General features: G+C 46.3%; 1 protein-coding gene across 1 annotated transcript in view; it reads right to left on the reverse strand.

Moving 5' to 3' along the window:
* Positions 1 to 17,769, reverse strand: part of LOC126998323 (homeobox protein Hox-A3-like) — a 117,132-nt gene extending 99,363 nt beyond the window's left edge. The window contains exons 1-2 of the mRNA XM_050859810.1: positions 17,616 to 17,769; positions 17,112 to 17,567 (exon numbers count right to left, since the gene is read on the reverse strand). Coding sequence (XP_050715767.1) covers positions 17,112 to 17,567; positions 17,616 to 17,769 — 610 coding nt within the window. The remainder of the gene's footprint in view (positions 1 to 17,111; positions 17,568 to 17,615) is intronic.
* Positions 17,770 to 18,173: the final 404 nt, after the last annotated feature.

Genomic DNA, 18,173 nt, shown 5'->3' on the forward strand with positions numbered 1-18,173 from the left:
GAACAGCCATGATGATAAACAACTCTAACCAACATCACCGTGAACCGAAAAGTTACCGTGCTTGTCCCAAAAGAGTTAATGTTGTCGAGTTCTTTGACTTCAGTACGATCACTAAGAAGTCTCGATAGTGATGAATAACAACTATGGTGATCAGTAACTCTAACCAACGTCACCTTGAACATGAAAATTACCCCACGTGTCAACAGAGAGCTAATGTTATTCAGCGTCCTCCTCAGTGCTACTCCTGAGCCACCCAACACCTGTGGCGGGGCGCGAGCATTCATATGTAAAACGACCTCACTGATAAGTAACTATAAACATCACGTCGGGCGGCAATGTAATCCCATATATGTCCGCTAAGCAACAAGATACAACGTTAAGTGATGGTGTTAGTAATCCATTTGACTCTCTGCTCAACGAGTGTAGACGACTGATACAGAGATTGAAGGGAGAGAGAGATAAGAAGGTTACCAACTCAAGTCCGTTCAGTAAGTAGCCAGCCAGCCATACACTCTGCTTCCCAAATATTGAGTTAACGTGTTGCATTACGAAGTGTTTGCTGTAATAGAAGCGATGGCTTGGTCCAGTGACAAAATCTCGACATTAAGAAGCATTTCAAACAGGCTACGAGTTTAACATTTACTAATTAAAAAAACAATCATCTTTTACACGAACTGCCCCAACTACATGAGCTAAACATGCGTTGGAGAATATTTGAATACTCTCTTTAGAAACATATATATAAAGATGCAGTAAATAGGAGAGCGGATAAAGATAAGTTAAAAAAGTAAAATAATGTTAGTAAATAAAAACCACCACGTCATCTTACAACACCAACCACAACAACTAAATGAGACAAACTCGCATGACGAACATCTAAATACATTGTCAAGAAACGTGTGAAAGCAACAGTAAATAAAATAACAGATTAACTAAAAGTCAAGTCACGTACATTAATGAAACCCCCGAACATCATCATGCAGTAAACGCTACCTAACCACATCATAAAACAAAGCCCAAAAGAGCAGCATCTCGGTGTTAACAATGTCGTGAGCACAGTAGCATCCGCGTCACGCCCAGGTATGTGAGCGGTCCGCCAGGTGGCCAGATACACGGGTAATAATGGAGCTCCTAGGCGAGGCGTGCGCGGGATATTACAGCGGTTCCGTTAGTGGCTCCTCCGTCCGGCCGCCGCTAAATGGCAGGTTGAAGACTCGATGTTATATACTGCTGCTGTGTCTGTCTCTGTGTGTGTGTGTGGGGGGGGGGGTAAAGGAGTGGGGGAAGGGAGATGTGTGTGTGGTTGTTGGAGGGGAGGGAGGGATCTGTGTGTGTGTGTGTGTGTGTGTGTGTGTATTAGAAAGAGCGTTGCAAGGGGAAGGTTGAGAGAGAGAAGAAAAAAGAGAAATGGGAGAGGGAAGGGGAAGGGAGGGAGGAAGGGAGGAGGAGGGGGGTCTTTGCTTTTATTTATGTGTTTGTGTCAAGTTGGCGTCCGTAGTTTATGCGTCCTTCTTTATTTGTCTGTTTACACTAAGTTTTTATTTCTTTTTTTATTTCTTTATCGCTTTCACACTCAACTTCCCTCGATATTTTTTTTCTCCTCGATTTTGCTTCATTTTCCTCGCTATCGATTTTTTTTCTCTTTCTCTCACTTGTCCAATACTTTCTTTCTGCTCTTCATTTTCACTCCTTCATTCTCTCTCTTCCTTCTATTCTTCCTCCTTTCCCTCCCCATCTTTCCTAACTTTTCCTTTCTTCTCTCTCTCTCTCTCTCTCTCTCTCTCTCTCTCTCTCTCTCTCTCTCTCTCTCTCTCTCTCTCTCTCTCTCTCTCTCTCTCTCTCTCTCTCTCTCTCTCTCTCTCTCTCTCTCTCTCTCTCTCTCTCTCTCTCTCTCTCTCTCTCTCTCTCTCTCTCCTCCTCCCCCTCCTCCTCCTCCTCGTTCATCCTCTGCTCCTCCCTCCTTGCTATTCATTCTCCTCCCTCAATCTCTCTTCACCTCTCCTTCATTTCCTCCTTCTTTCACCTCATCTCCTTCCGTTCCATGGCTCACTCCTGCTCTCTACAAACCTTCCCTCCTCCTCCTCCTCCTCCTCCTCCTCTTTCTCTTTCTATCCCCTCTCCTCCTTCCTTTTTTTTTCTTCGTTTTTCTTCTGTTTCTCCATCTACAAATTGTTCCTTCTTTCAATAATCATTCTACCACCACCACTACCAACAACAACAACAACAACAACAAGTCCACTCCAATATATTTACTCTTCTTTATATTCTTCTACCTTCACATCCTCACCCTTGTCCTCCTCCGTTCGTTCTCTCCTTTTTTCCCTTCTTTTTATTCCTCCTCCTCCTCCTCTTCCTCCCCTTCAGTGTTGGGGTATATTAATAACGGTTGGTAGGCATGAGTGAAATGATCAGCCGTCAATGGGACCCCTGCCGCGCCCTGCACCCGAACCCAGCAGGGGAGGCGCGCACCCCTGCTGAGTTTGGGGTGCCGCAGGGGATGAGTGGGGAAGGGGTGGGAGAGGCTGGAGGTAAGGGTGTGAGAGGGAGGCTGGGAGTGCGTGGGCATGAGCTTGGGGAAGGGAAAAGGCGTGGGTAGTAAGGGTGGGAGAGGCTGGGAGTAGGGATGTGAGAAGATGAAAGGAAAGAAGAGAAGGGGAAGAGAAAGAAAGGAAAGAAAGAATAGAAGGAGAAGAGAAAAGGTGAGTAACGAATGAATAAGAAGGTGAGAAACGGAAAAACAGTGAGTTAGTTAAAATGAAATACTTGTAGAAGGGAAAAAAAAGAGAAGGGGAAGAGGAAAGCTGGATAACGAAATGAATCAAATAAAAGCTGGGAAGGGAAAGGGAAGGGAAGGGTAGGGAAACGACAAACGAAGGAGAGGAAAGGGAAGGAAAGTAAACACAATTGAAGGAGGAAAAAAATACCCCTAGAAAGGAAAGAATGAGGTAAAAACTAAATTGCAAATGAGTAAGTTGAGTAAAATAAGACATTAGAAAATATGTAAGAAAGAAATAAAGGTGAGGAGAGTTGCTGTGAATGTTTAGGGAATGAAAGGCGAAGAGAAGAAGAAAATTAAGAAGGAATAAACGTAAATAAAAAGAAAATCGTGATACTGGAAGAGATGAGAAAGAGGGAAAGTGAGAACGTGTGAGTGAGAAGAGGAATAAGGATAAAGAAGATGAAGAAGAGAATGAAGGCTGGAACAAAATAAAGAGAGTGAAAGAAAGAGAAAGAGAGATAGATGCATGTTATTCTTTTTTTTAATTATTTTGATGGATGAGAGAGAGAAAAGTGAGGGATTGGCAAATGAAGGGTTGTTAGGTAAGGGTTGTAAGAGAACGGAGGAGGAAGAGGAGGAGAATATCAGAAAGAAAGAAAGAGAGAAAGAGGGGAAGACAAAAGTAACAATTAGGATGCAGGATAAACTAGTCACGTGTCCTTCGTTTCCTATTACTATTACTTACTACTATTACTATTACTATTAGTTAATTATTTTTTTCATTTTTTTATTTCATCTCAATCGGTTAATTTTCTCTCCTTGTCTCACTCTCCCCTTTTTCCCCTCTTCTGCCTCTTCAGTTTTACCCTTCTCTCCCTTCATCATCTCTCTTGTATTTATTTCCTCTCTCTTTCGTCTATCTTTACTTCTTTATCCCTCTTTCATTACCCCCTCCTCCTCCTCCTCCTCTTTTTTCCTTCTTTCCATTCTAAGTTTTCGTTCTGTATTATCATTTCTTCCTTTCTTTTCTTTTTTCTCTTTCCTCTTTGTTTTCATTTTATTTTCTTCACTTACTTATTGTTTCTTTCTTTTTTTCTTCCTTCAGTGTTCCTCCTTTTATATCTTTCCTCCTCCTTCTTATCTCATTCTCTTTTCCCTTCCTTCTTAATCTCTTCCTCTTCATCTTTATCTCCACCTGCTACATCCTCCTTTCATCCCTCCTCTTCTTCCTTCCTTGTTCCTCTTCCTCCTCCCTCCTCCTCCCTCTTCATCAGTGTCTCTTCTCTCCATCCCTCCTTCCTCGTCCCTCTTCATCTCTCTCTTCCTCTTCATCAGAACCTCTTCCCTCCCTCCCTCCCTCCCTCCCTCCTCCTCCTCCTCCTCCTCCTCCTCCTGACTTTCCTCCACTCATCACATCGTTCTCTCCCACGATCAGACAATCAAGTAATTGCCTCCATTCACAGATTCATTGACCGTTCCTCCTCCTCCTCCTCCTCCTCCTCCTCCTCCTCCTCCTCCTCTTCCTCCTCCTCCTCCTCTTTCCATTCCAGCCTCCTTCTCTTCCTCTCTCCCTTCCTTTCTCCCTCTCTCTCGCCTTCCATATCTCCCTCCTCGTCCTTTCCTCCTCCTCCTCCTCCTCCTCCTCCTCCTCCTCCTCCTCCTCCTCTCTAACTAACACTACAAGATCGATCTCTATTTAACTCCCTATTAATAAGACCTCGTGAAGCGGTTGAGAGAGAGAGAGAGAGAGAGAGAGAGAGAGAGAGAGAGAGAGAGAGAGAGAGAGAGAGAGAGAGAGAGTGAGTGTGAGTGTGAGTGTATGTGTGTGTGTGTGTGTGTGTGTGTGTGTCTTCCTATCTGTCAGTCTGTCTGTGTTGGAACGTTTTCATATTTACCGTCTGTTTGTCTGTGTCTGTCTGTGTGTGTTTTCTAGTTTAACTTTCGTTTGTGTGAAAGTAGAAAATTTACTTCGTTCAAAAAAAAAAAAAACATCCACCTATATTTTGTGTTTTTATGTCGAAAATTCTCCTGCCACCTGTGCTGTGTTGGCGCCACCTGCTTTTCACATTTTTTTATTTATTTTGTTTTTTTACTCAGTTTACTCACTTTACTATTTTCACTATTTATTTTACTCATTTTCCTCGCTTCATTTTTTCTCCTCATTCATCTATACCTGAATCTCTTTTATTTCTGGAGGTGGCCGGTCCCTGCTATGTACATTTTATCTTCCATCATCTGCATTACCCTCTACTTCTCTTCTTTTTACCACTACATCTTTTTTTCATGCTTAAACTCTCATATATTCCTCGTTTGTTTTATTTTTTTCTGGAGACAGCCGGTGACAAGTATATTTAATTTCCCCTCCATCATTTACTGCATTAATCTCCTCTAGTTTCCTTTGGCTTCTTTTTCTTCTGTGCATCTTCCTCATCATATCTGCATCTTCATCCCTTTTATTCCTTTCCTTTATCTCTCTTTCTCTTTTTCCTATTTATTTTCACCCTAGTACCCATTTGTCCCGGTTCGTCCTGTGAGTATATTGTCCGCACTCCGTCACTCTTCCACCCTCATACTGAATCTGTTGGTTTTTTTTGCCTCCAGGATCGAGATGTGAGGGCTGCCGAGGGACACGTGTGCAGCTGAAGATGGTTGGGTGAGTGTTATATTGTGTTTCATTTGTTCTGTGACTCATATTAATTTTGGAGGGAAGTATCAAGACACCTCTGGAGCTAAATTTGACTATTCCTTGTTTTGTTTTGATTACATGTTTTGAGTATTTCTTGTTCTGATTACTTCTTGTATTGGCACACTTTGGATTTTTGGAGAGCATTGTTCCCCTATGTTCTCTTTCCTTTATTGCAGCAAAAATGAAAAACTCTTCACTGGTTTTGCAAGTGTCCTAAAGATACCGAAATCCCTTTGTCGTTAAAACATTAGAGGATTCGATTCTTTCAGCTTGGGTATTTCAGTGAGTATTCCGGATATTGTCTTGGCGTTGCTGCACTGAGTATATACAATATGAAACAAAGATAAAGCGTGTTGCGGAGAGTCTTGAACGCATGTGACGGAAAGTGTTGACGGAGTGTTTCTAGTTTGTGTTGGAATATTGCGGATTTTATCTTTAGTGTTGCTGCATCGAATAAATACAGCTTGAAACGAAGATTGAAGTGCGTTGCGGGAACCCTCGAATGCATGTGATAGAAAGCGTTGACGGAGTGTTTCTTGTGTGTGTTGGTCAGTTTCTGTAGGTATGTAATTATCCATCTTTACATCCATCATTCAAAATCAGCTCCCTTTGTGTCATATCCCCCCTTTTTTATCTCTTTCCCTTTATCCCTCCATTCAGTCCTTTCTCCCTGGATATAAATGAAGATAAAGGAGTCTGCAAGAGGGGCCAGGCAGCTCATGTAACCGAACACTATATATCTTCTCTGTTCATTCACTTATCGAACCATCTTTTTTTCAATGTGTTTATAGTCCAGCACTCCATTTCCAAACCACTTCCCGACAATGTCTTTATTAGATCTGAATATGTCGAACTTGAACCCACCATTGCTCTGAGTCCTGCTTTGATGTTTATACCTTCCCTTTCTCTCTCTCTCTCTGTTTTTTTTTGTGTGTGTATGGCTTTCTTCTTTCATATATTCTCTCTCTCCTCCTCTTCCTCCTTTCATATATGTCTTTCTCCCTTTCTATATTTCTCTCTCCCTATCCTCCTTTCACATATGCCTCTCCCTCTCTCTCTCTTCCTTTATCCCTCTCTCTCTCCCTCTCTTTTCTTTTCATATATGCCTTTGTCCATATCTATATTCCTCTTTCTTCCCCTCTCTCTTTCAGATATACTTCTTTCCCTCCCTCTATCCCTCCTTCAAATCGTCCCCACACATCCCTATCCCTTCGGCCCCAACCACCACCACCATCACCACCAACACCAACACTCCTACTCACCGTTCCTACACTCCTCCCTCTCTGGCCGTGTCCCTCCCTCCACACCTCTCCCTCCGTCCCTCCCGCCCTCCATTTCCGGTTAGTTAGTCTTTATTGGTGAGGGGGGACTTATCTGTAGCGTATTGTAGGGATTTGCCGCAGGGTAGCCATAACGGGGAGAGGGCGGGGAGAGCTAAAAGGGGAAGGGCGTTAAAGATTCGCCAGCGGGACAAATAGAAAGCGAAAAGGATATAGTGTATAGTAAAGGGAGGAAGGGAAAGAGGCGGCGGCCCTTCCCATCCCTGCAGGCACTGTGAACAAATAATATGTAAAGTGATTTTGGGGGAACTGAAAAATATTGGGATGTATATATATAAGGAATCGAGGGTGAGGAAAAAAGGCAACATATATAGGGGAAAAAATTGTTTCTGACTTTATGTTATTTTATTGAAAAGGTATAAGAGGAGGAGAAGAAGGAAAAGGAGGAGGAGAAAAAATGAAGAATATTAAGGATGATATATCTGAAAATTGTAAGTATTTTGGATAATTAAAAGAATATCCACAATGAGAGAGAGAGAGAGAGAGAGAGAGAGAGAGAGAGAGAGAGAGAGAGAGAGAGAGAGAGAGAGAGAGAGAGAGATTAGAGCGAGCGCACACTGACCGCTCGCTACCTGTTTGACCATATTATTATAGTCGCGATGATAGAAAAAAATATCAATAAATAGTGTTAGTTGTAGTGTTTGCAGTGGTAGTGGTAGTGTTAGTAGTGGTAGGAATATAATAGTGGATCAATATTTTCTGTGGGTGTCATTTTACTTCTTGTAATTTTCACATCATTTTCAGAACTTTACATATCATAAATGGCGCTAGACTCATGCGTGTGTTTTATCTGGTCAATGAAATATCTATCTATCTGTCTACCTATACATCAATCTATCCTTCCATCTATTAACATATCTAGATGCGTGTGTATTATCTGGTCGATGTAATATATCTATCTGTCTGTCCATATATCAACCTATAATTCCATCCGTTTGTCTATCTATACATCTTTATCTATCAGCGGGTCATGGTTCTCCCTCTTGTGTGCATTAGGATTGTAACGATTGACATGTAATTGCGTTTTTCTCTTCTTTTTTTCTCTTTCGCTGAGCCATTATTGACGCGCTCTGATGGTCGGGCGAGGTTGTGTGTGTGTGTGTGTGTGTGTGTGTGAGAGAGAGAGAGAGAGAGGGAGAGAGAGAGAGAGAGATTGTGTTGACTGATATTAATTTTGTTTGTTATTTGTTTGCTTGTTTGTTATTCTCATTACAGTCACGTTCCCATCATCATCACCATCATTGTCCGTATCACCATCTCCATTATCATAATTAATATTTTATCATGCTTTTTACATTATTGCCACTTTAAAAAAACATGTCACTGTATTGTTAAGCGACACACCACTGATAAGATCACTAATTTTGGGATGGAGGAGGAGGAAGAGGAGGAGTAGGAGAAGGAGGAGGAGGAGGAGGAGGAGGAGGAGGAGGAGGAGGAAAGTAGGGACATGTGTATACAAATATTTACATTAGCGAGAGATAATATCATAACACTTCCTCGTGAAATTGTCTCGTTATCATCATCTTTCTACGGCAAGATCGAACGCCCGTAGCCATTTCTCAAGACTCAACCACTCAGCTATATATATTTTTTTAGCGACCCCGAGAACTCTTCTACTTCGTACTCTAATAACATCTCCTTCCTGCTGTTTTTCTTTTCATTTATCCCTTTTTCACATTCTCACTTTGACACTCTCTCTGTTTGCCGCTTGAGGAAGGACAGAGACGGAAAGAGAAGCAGCTGTTTGAATTTTAAGGACCCCCGAAATATCTTCCCCTACATACTCAAACAATATCTCCTCCCTATCTTTCCTTGCCATCGATCTCCTTTTCACACTCTTACTCTCTTACTATCTCTGTCTGACTGGCTGAGAGGGAAGGAGAGAGACGGAAAGAGAAGCAGCTATTTGAATTTTAAGGACCCCCGAAATATCTTCCCCTACATACTCAAACAATATCTCCTCCCTATCTTTCCTTGCCATCTCTCTTTTTTATCTCCTTTTACTTTGCTCTTACTATCTCTGTCTGACTGGTTAAGGAGGAAAGACAGAAGCGGAAAGAGAATCAGGTGTTTGAATTTTAAGGACCCCCGAAATATCTTCCCCTACATACTCAAACAATATCTCCTCCCTATCTTTCCTTGCCATCTACTTTTCACACTCTTACTCTCTTACTATCTCTGTCTGACTGGTTAAGGAGGAAAGACAGAAGCGGAAAGAGAATCAGGTATTTGAATTTTAGGGATCCCGAGAACTACTCCAAAACATACTTAAACAATATCCTCTTCCTACACCTTTTTCTTCCCCTTTATCCCTTTTTTACACTCTCAATTTACCACTCACTCTCTCTAACTGCTAAGAAAGGGAGGACAGAGACGGAAAGAGAATTAGGTGGAAGGAAACAGGTAGAAGGAGAGGCAGGTGGAGGGTAGCCAAGCACCTCTTCCAGCTCCACCTTGTCCTCTCCTGATGGGAAGGAAGGAAGGAAGGCACGTTGTTTCTCTGTTATTTGCCTCCTCCGGTCTTCTAGTTGCGTCCCCGTGCTATCTCGCTGCCATCTCCTTGCTCGATGTTATCACTCGGCTACCTGTTATTGTACTTCTCCTCCTCCTCCTACTCCTACTCCTCCTCCTTCTACTACTACTACTACTGTTCGTCTTCTTTTTGCCTTGGTTCACTTTTTTTCTCCTCCAACCCTTCCTTCTTCTTTTTCTGATTACTTTTTTTCCATCCTCTTTTCCTTCTACTCCTAATTTTCTGGTTCCTCTTCTTCCCCCTTCTTTTCATTCTTTTTCTCATCCTTCTTTTCTTCTCTTCCCTGTTTGCCGAGCCTGTTCTAAAAAGACGTATACCATTTCTGAGTGTATTCTAAATGGGTGTAGTCTCTCTCTCTCTCTCTCTCTCTCTCTCTCTCTCTCTCTCTCTCTCTCTCTCTCTCTCTCTCTCTCTCTCTCTCTCTCTCTCTCTCTCTCTCTCTCTCTCTCTCTCCTAACAACAACAACAAGAGCAAGACAGGTAGGAGCATCAGAGGCAGCAGGAGGGGCCATCCATTAGGTCCCGCGTTCCTCGCTTCTGCTTCGCCCGGAGAAAATTACAGCCACCGCCGAGTGTTCCGTGTCATCCAGTAACGAGGAAGCGAGACGCACCACCGCCACCACCACGACCGGCGGGGAAGATTTACAGCAGCGAGCGAACACCGGCGGGCGGCTTGGCTCTGTACCACCGCTCGCTTCGCTGGCTCGCTTGCTTCCCCGCCCGGCCGACCGTCCGCCAGCCAGCAAACTAGCCAGAAACGCTTCCAACTCTTACGTCAACTACTTCCAAAGGCCGAAAGGGAGATTAATCGAGTTTTCATGAGTGTTTTTCATGTTCACGGTACAGAAGAAGGGTCAAACTACCACCGGGGTCATGGAACTACACATGAAAATGCCCACAACTCCTACGAAAACCCTGTCAAATGTGAGTGTCTGAGAACACGGTCCCACGGGCAGCCAGTGCGCCGACCCACCAACTTCACCTCCCGCCTCCTTCCTTCCTTCGCTGTCCACGGATATCTCGAGGCTCCGGGATCTCAGGGGCAGTGGAGGGAGGATAAGGATAAGGTCATAGAGGGTCGCCAGTGGGTCAGGAGAGGTTGGGGCATTTAGTGAACCGGATAATGAGGCTTCAACCAAGATTTTTTCATTTTGTTCCTTAAGGCCATGATCGGCTGTGTAGATAGAGGCTGATGCTGGGAACGCCTGACTGGGCTGAACCTTACTGGGCTGGATTGGGCTGGTTTAGGCACGGCTGACTTGGGCGGGAAGGGCAGGAAGAGGGAGGAGGAAGCAGGAGGATACAAAATAACAAAAGCGGAGAGAAAAGCAATGGACATTCGGCTGCACCCAAGGTCTCTCCATTAACGTCTTGTGTTGCTTCGACGAAAAAGACGAGAACGAGGTGGTGAGGATGAGACAAGCGAGCACGGGGAGAGCGAGGACAGGAGGCATGAGGAGAGGTATAAGGACGGATGATGAGGGTGGGGAAGACGAGAACAAGACGGACAAGCAAGTGGGAGGAAAGCGCGAGGAAAGAAAGACGAGGACAGAGTTAGCTCGTGAAAAAGGTGTTGGTGAATAAAGTTCCGAGGAGGACAAGGACGAGGCGTAGAGGAAAAGATAGCTTATAGGATGATGAAAGCGAGGACAAGTTAACGAAGCGAGCAACTAAAATACACGAGAAGACAGAAGAGGACAGAGAATACAGAGGGAGGACAAGAGGATTAAGAAATGTCAGATGGGTGAAGAAAAGCAGGATTTGGATAGTGAAGACCAAGACAAACTAGTACAAGGGACAATGCAGGACGAGAACAAAAAAGCGAGAAGGACAAGCAACTGAAATACACGAAGACAGAAGAGGACAGCGAAGACACAGCAAGAACAAGGGTGAAGAAAAGCAAAATAAGAGAAAAAAAGAACGAGATTGAAAATTGACGAGGACCTAAAATACACGAAGACAAGAGAACAAAGAATTCACAGCAAAGGGCAAAAGAATTAAGAAATGTCAAATGGGTGAAGAAAAGGAAGGTTTGAATAGTGAAGAGATGATAAAGAAAGAGGACGAGAAGAGGCGAGGACAGAGCAGCAGCGACGAGGACAAGCCTGGTGGTGGTGGTGGTGGTGGTGGATGGGACGCGTGAGTGAGTGAGTGATCATTCAGGCTTTTGTTACCGCCGTTCAGCGCGATTGAGTGGCAAGACAAGTTACGAGCAGTCATTCTCCTCGCAACAGCCATGACAAAAAGAGAGGAAAAAAGAAAAACAATGATCGTGCGCACATGTAGGAACGAAAAAAAAAAAAAAACAAGAGTCGAACGAACGAACGATTACATCCCGAGCAATTGTCACCGAAATATATTACCTCATGGATATTAAGTTGCTTTTTTTTTTCCTTTTTTTCTGCTCCCGGCGGCCATAATTACGGACTCTCGAGATGAATAACAACGCAAAACACGCACAAGTCATGACACACGTTCATCGGCGACCTGATTGTATGACTTCTTGCGTGCCGGCCACCACACGCCTTCACGCCTCACCAGCCATCCACACCACCGTCACCGCCGCCGCCTCCATGCCTTCAGTGCCCCGCCGCGCCCGCCCCTGCACAGGTTAACGCGAGGGCAGCGCTGAGTGGCTGCTCCTCCTAAAACTAAACTGACTATCGCCGCTATCGTCACCTCCGCTCCCCGCCGCCGCCGCCGCCGCTGACCCTCCCGCCCGCGTGACGGCCAGCCACCCCGATTGAATATTAATGTTAAGCGGAAGAATTGTGTCGCCCGCAAAGTTACGCCAAACCCGACCTTTCCCGGGTGACTAAGGTGACGGGGTGAAGACTCATTTTCGCTCCCTCTCCCCTCTTCCCCCTCATCCAGCAACCCCCGCCCTCCCATTGTTCCGCCGTGGGAGAGCTGCGGCCGCGGCGTGGGACGAGGCAAAACCTGCGGGAGCCTCACGCCCACACACGTGCCCCGCCAGCACTTCGCCCACACTTATTGTGTTGGCTCGAGTCCTCTTTCCCATCCACTTTGCCGCCCGGTACACTGCCTTTCTGTGTGCCTCACACACCCGCGTGCCTTCCACCCACAAGCGCCCGCACCTCCCCCGCCACTCATGCACCTCGCCCACGCCCGCCACAAGTCTGAAAGCTGCCACGCCACGCCGCGCCTTACACCTCAGAGCATGAACAACGTTATTTGTATAAACTGAAACCTTCACGACACTACGTCACCATTGTTAAATTTTGCTTCTACCGCAAAAATGCATAAATAAATAGATAAATAAAAAAAAAATGTACATGGTAATCAGTATATATATATATATATATATATATATATATATATATATATATATATATATATATATATATATATATATATATATATATATATATATATAGTAGGAAATCAAGGTCAAATCAGAAGTTTATTCTGACTAGTTTCGCTTGGTACAACTTCTTCAGAGGAATGAAGCTGTACCAAGCAGATATATATATATATATATATATATATATATATATATATATATATATATATATATATATATATATATATATATATATATATATATATCCTTTCGCAGCAGTATCATAATTCACACTGTTTGTTATTCCACTGAGCTCCCAAACCTTGCTGCAAACGACCGAGGAAATCATTCCGCAACAGACGCACACAACCGCGGCAGTCAGGTGTAAATAAAATATTCCGAGCAGATGCTATAAATTGGCTGATGGACTAATGGATCAGTGATAAACGAGAGCGATTTGTCCCCTGAATATGGAGTGCCTCAGACAATACGATACACGACTGTAAGACCACAAGAAAGTGCAGGTGGCGGCTCCAGAGGCAGCCGCTTGAAGCCGACGACACGGCCTGCGTTTTGAGCGGTGGGGTTGGCGAGGGCCGGGCGGCGGCGGCGGAGAGGAGAGGCGTGCACCGAGGGGCCGCCGCTCCCCGTCCCGTCCCGTCCCGAGTCACGCTGCGGCGACGACGGCTGCTTGCAACGTTGACTGATTGATAGCGAGTTGAGACAACAGAGGAATAGCAAGTGTTTGTATGTTTTGTTAAGCGTATGATTTTTTTTTCTTTTTCCTTCTCATTATTATCATTACTATTAGTATTAGTATTGTTATTGTTATCATTATTATTATCATTATCATTTATATGATTATCATCGTTGTCATTAATATTAAGATTATCATCAGCTCTTATAATTACTATCATAGCCATCGTAATTATTATCATCGCACTCTGCGGGACCTCCTCTAGCGAAGGGACAGGCCGCGGCAGCACGACCCTCCCGCCCGTGGGTTCTCGAGACATTCCTGCACGTCGGGCGCTGTTGGGTGACGCGCCCCGCCTCCCGCCCCTCTCCCGGGCCCGATGAAGCAGCAGGAGGAAGCATGTGTCACGTCCCGCGGAGTGCGAGGCGCCCCCAGCACGCCCTGCCGTATCGCCGTCGTGCTGTTTGTCCTCATACATATTTGTATGAAGTTCTATATTACTTTGCCTCGCTGTCAGTGTATTGAGACGTATTCAATACCCGCATTTTTATATTGAACATAATATTTATGTCGCCGCACTGGATTGCGCAACGGCTCTTTGCCAAATATTATTTTGTCATATTTTAACCAGTTCACCGTCGTACATCGGGTTTCTATAAAGTGCCGTGGTTTAGTGTACTTGCAGCTTATAAATGATCTCATCGGGCATCATCACCGCTGCCGCCACCGCTGTCGGCCTCACACCGCCTGTGTCGCTCTGGCTGTGTCGGTCTTCCTCCGCCTGGGCCGCGCACGCACCGGCCGCTTATACCGCCCGTTACGAGGCCCTCACCCGCCCTCCACTTCTCGGTAAAATATTAGTTCAATTTTCTGAGAGCATTCCGCCTCCTGCCCGAGCACTGGAGGCCTTGAGAGTGGCGAGGAGCGGAGGAGCCCGTCGTTTGGGAGGTGCTGGTAAAGGTCCTGAAGAATGAATGATCCCCATGCGGCAGGCAGATCATGAAGCGCTAATGGGATCCAGGTTCCTCCAGAGGTGTTCACACGAGTAACACGGAATGCAGCATTAACATAAATAATAGACTGCCTTTTCCTTGCACTCAGACTCTTTTTGTGGGGTGATGAGGGGATTTAACGCTTACCCCGGCCGTCAATGGCTTAAGGTTAATGTATTTTCTGGGTTATTATCTTACTGCTGAATCTGTTATCGAATATGAATAATGCTCTCACTGGGCTAAGATGATCATGGTCTAAATATTGATAATCCACGCACATCACACCCGTCGATGTGTAATATTAACACATTGTAATATTTTTTTCTGCCAAAGCAGGAAGGATGAACGTAAAAAAACAATATTCTCTTTTGCGTGGGAGTCGTGTTCCAAATATCAGCATCCCAGGGGAGTGTAGGCGCGGCGGGGGAGAATCGCCATACGCTATAGGGACCTCTGTGACGATATTTAGGCTTTAATACGCAGTGAACTTTTATCGAAGGAGGAACTCTGAACGTGTAATATTTTTTTTTCGCCGGACTGGGAGGGTCATGGGCTAGGCATCCTCATCCCTAGGGAGTGTAGGGGTGCAGAGCGAGAGTTACTACGCTATGTGGGCCTGTCTAGCGATAGTGAGGGATTTTTTACATACATTTATAACATTTTCATCGCAGCGTGTAAGATAATCGTGTAGGGGAACATGGAGGAGGAGGAGGAGGGTTGTGACCTTAGTGTTGGCATCCCAGTGTAGGCACGGCGAGGGAGAGGCAATGTGGTAATAGCAATTTTTCAATACAATTGGAACATTTTTTCATCGCAGAGGGTAAGGAGAACGTACAGGGCAATAGGATGGAGGGAGAGAGTTGTGTCCTTAGTGTTGGCATCCCTAGGCACAGTGGAGGCGCGGCGAGGGCGAGGCAGTGTGTTCCTTGGCCTTTGTGGCGAGTGTGAGGGATCGCTGGCGGCGGGATCGTGGCTCACTCAGACTAACTGGACGATTGTTGAGCAATTATGTTCTTAAGTGTGCCTTTGTGTGCTCCCCTACTGACGAAGGGGAGGAAGTGGCGGGGAGGAGGAGAGGACCGTGGGAGGGAAGACTAGGAAACATACGATACACGGCAAAAGTTAAAGGTTGGGTAGAATTTATGCTGAGGTAGCGATGAATTCAAGGAAGATAGATGTTTAAACTCTGCCTTGCTACATATTTAATCCCGATCAGATAACGTTCACAGGATGTATGATTAAGTGAACGTAAACTGCTGAGGCGAAGCTGAATTACCGACGCAAAATAACAATCTCGGGTTATAATTTTGACATGCTCTGCGCCAATCAAGTCAATATTTGAGGGCGAGGAAAGTGTGTGAAGTCTAAAACCACTGTAATTTGATCGCGTCAGAAATGGGTTGATGCCACGAACCAGATCTTCGCATGCGAGGGTGAATAAATAATTGGTGGGAGGGAGATTAGCAACGTTTAGAGCACTGCCACCGCCCACCCCAACCACCCATGCACACCCTCCTGCCCCACGCACTGCCCGCCCACGCCTACCCTTGACCGCCCACTCACGGACTCACTCACACTTACTGAAAAAATTAAGAATCCTCACGCACTTTCTGACCCCACACACACACACACACACACACACACACACACACACCTCATATACACGCATATACGACGGACTTATCTACAATACGAAGAGAGATTATTCGCAAGCTTACACGTGTTATCTGTTTTTCTTTGGCACCTTCCTCTTAGCCTCAAATTATTATCTGTGTTTCATGAGACGGTGGAACACAAAGGAGAAAACTAGACCGGAAAAGAATTACAACCAAATATTTGCCGTGACATCAGAAAATAATGAAAAAAAAACATATTGGAGGAAAATTCGGTAAAAACAAAGGGAGAGAGAGAGAGAGAGAGAGAGAGAGAGAGAGAGAGAGAGAGAGAGAGAGAGAGAGAGAGAGAGAGAGAGAGAGAGAGAAGGGCAAGTGTTCCGTGGAGGGTGTTCGTGGCAGCTGCATGATGGAGCGGAGGACGAGGAGGAGCGGCTGGCGGGGAAGACTGACAGGAAGGACATGCAGGAGAAGGTTAGAGGTTAGTTAGGAGAGGATGTGGGCGGTGGGTGCGAGGGAAACGGAAGCTTCCTCCTCCAACCTTGACGACTCTGGGGAAGCTGAGAGAGAGAGAGAGAGAGAGGAGGAACTTGACGAAGCTGAGAGGAACTTTACAACTTTACGGAACGCCCTTGTATGCTGAGGACTGCTTTTTTTTTTATGTGTGAAAAATACCGCCTAGTGTTGCGTCGCGTGATGGAGGGATGTGCAAGACAGTGCTGAGGGGAGGATCAGCGTGACAATTCATGAACGAGCAAGACATGCATGACTGGCTGCCGCTGACCATGGAGTGAATGAGTGTGACGCCTCCTCACTCCGCAAAATGAACACCCTGGAGTAGAAATACGTTCCCCCGAGGGTACCCGGAGCGTACCCAGAGGTGAAGGAATGAAGAAGGAGAGAGTGAGAGCGAGGAGTGTCCCGCCAGCTGAGGAGTCACGTCTTGAGCTGCTAAATGATGCACAAGTGGACCTCCTCACGCAGCCAACATGCAACGCTTGACTAAAGGTCACAGCTTCTGGACGGTGTGAGGGAGGCGGGGCGAGACAGCATCTTGCCCCTAAAGCCCCCGGCGCCCCTCCCGCCTCCCTGACACTACAGGAACCCTGCAGAAGGCACACCCGACGCGGACGCTTGTTTAGACACTTTGCCAGAATCCTCGTCAAACCCGACCAAGCCCTTAGAAGGAAAGAAGGACGTGTAGAACATATGATAGATACTAACCATCGACCGAGGGCGAGGGGCACTGCGAGGTGAGGTAGGAGCCCATGGGGTAGGCCGGGTAGGAGCTCTGAGGGGCATACATGGGCGGGAAGCTGTAGCCCGGGGGATTGTAGCCCGGCGTGGGTGGCTGCTGGTAGGCCAGGGGCTGCGCGTAGGGCGGCGTGTGGGCCATGGTGGGCAGCCCCTGCTGGGGCAGGTCCATGTACTTGGAGGCCAGGTCCTGGTCCGGCATGGTGGCGGTCTCGGCAGAAGCCAGTTTGGTGGGTTGTGTGAGTCCGACGGTGCACGAAACAGACGGAGGAGCACACGGGTGCGGGGTACGCGGCACACAACACTTGGGTGGTGAGTCACCAACACAGGGGCGACGCCTCGCCTCACAGCCCCGCCAACACTCCTGATACACTCTACAGTACTTAGCTTCACTGCAGAGCTGATACTTGTGTGTGCGTCTAATCCCTCAAGGTAACAACTATCAACCCTGGAGCGGCCGCCACGCCCCCACACGCGAGCTCTCTGGCCTGATTGGCCGCCGCGGCCTGCGGGAGCCTGTTGAGAGCGGTGACGTCGCCGCACCCGGCTCACTGGAACCCCCGCCACCAATCACGTCCCCCCAGCGCCGTTCGAGCCCCGCCCATTCCAGGCGGCTCCTGGAAGTCATGCAACGCCTGCTGTTGTGCTTGACAGGTAAAGCTGAGACGAGAAATAGAACACACAAGTTATAACTCGCACGTTGAACAATTACATATAAACTATATATTGAATTTAGTTAGCAATTGTAAGACTGTTGGAAGCCTCATTTTAATCTAGTTCCGAATTATGGCTTATTGGGCGTATTTTTGTGTCTGCCGCTAAGCCCTGGCGGAGCAGCGCCCGGCGGTGATGGACCAGGCGTCACACTCACACTCACTCTTCACCTCCACAGTCATGCACCGTCGCCGCCGCCGCCGCCGCTGCCATCGCCTACACCGTCAGGCCGGGGCAAGATATTCGAAAACTATGATGATACTGACATCGTCCCGGCGCCACCATTACAGCAGGACCCAACCCGCTGACCAACCGTGA

The sequence above is a fragment of the Eriocheir sinensis genome, chromosome 14 (genome assembly GCF_024679095.1).
Source record: "Eriocheir sinensis breed Jianghai 21 chromosome 14, ASM2467909v1, whole genome shotgun sequence".
In the NCBI taxonomy this organism is placed as follows: Eukaryota; Metazoa; Arthropoda; class Malacostraca; order Decapoda; family Varunidae; genus Eriocheir; species Eriocheir sinensis.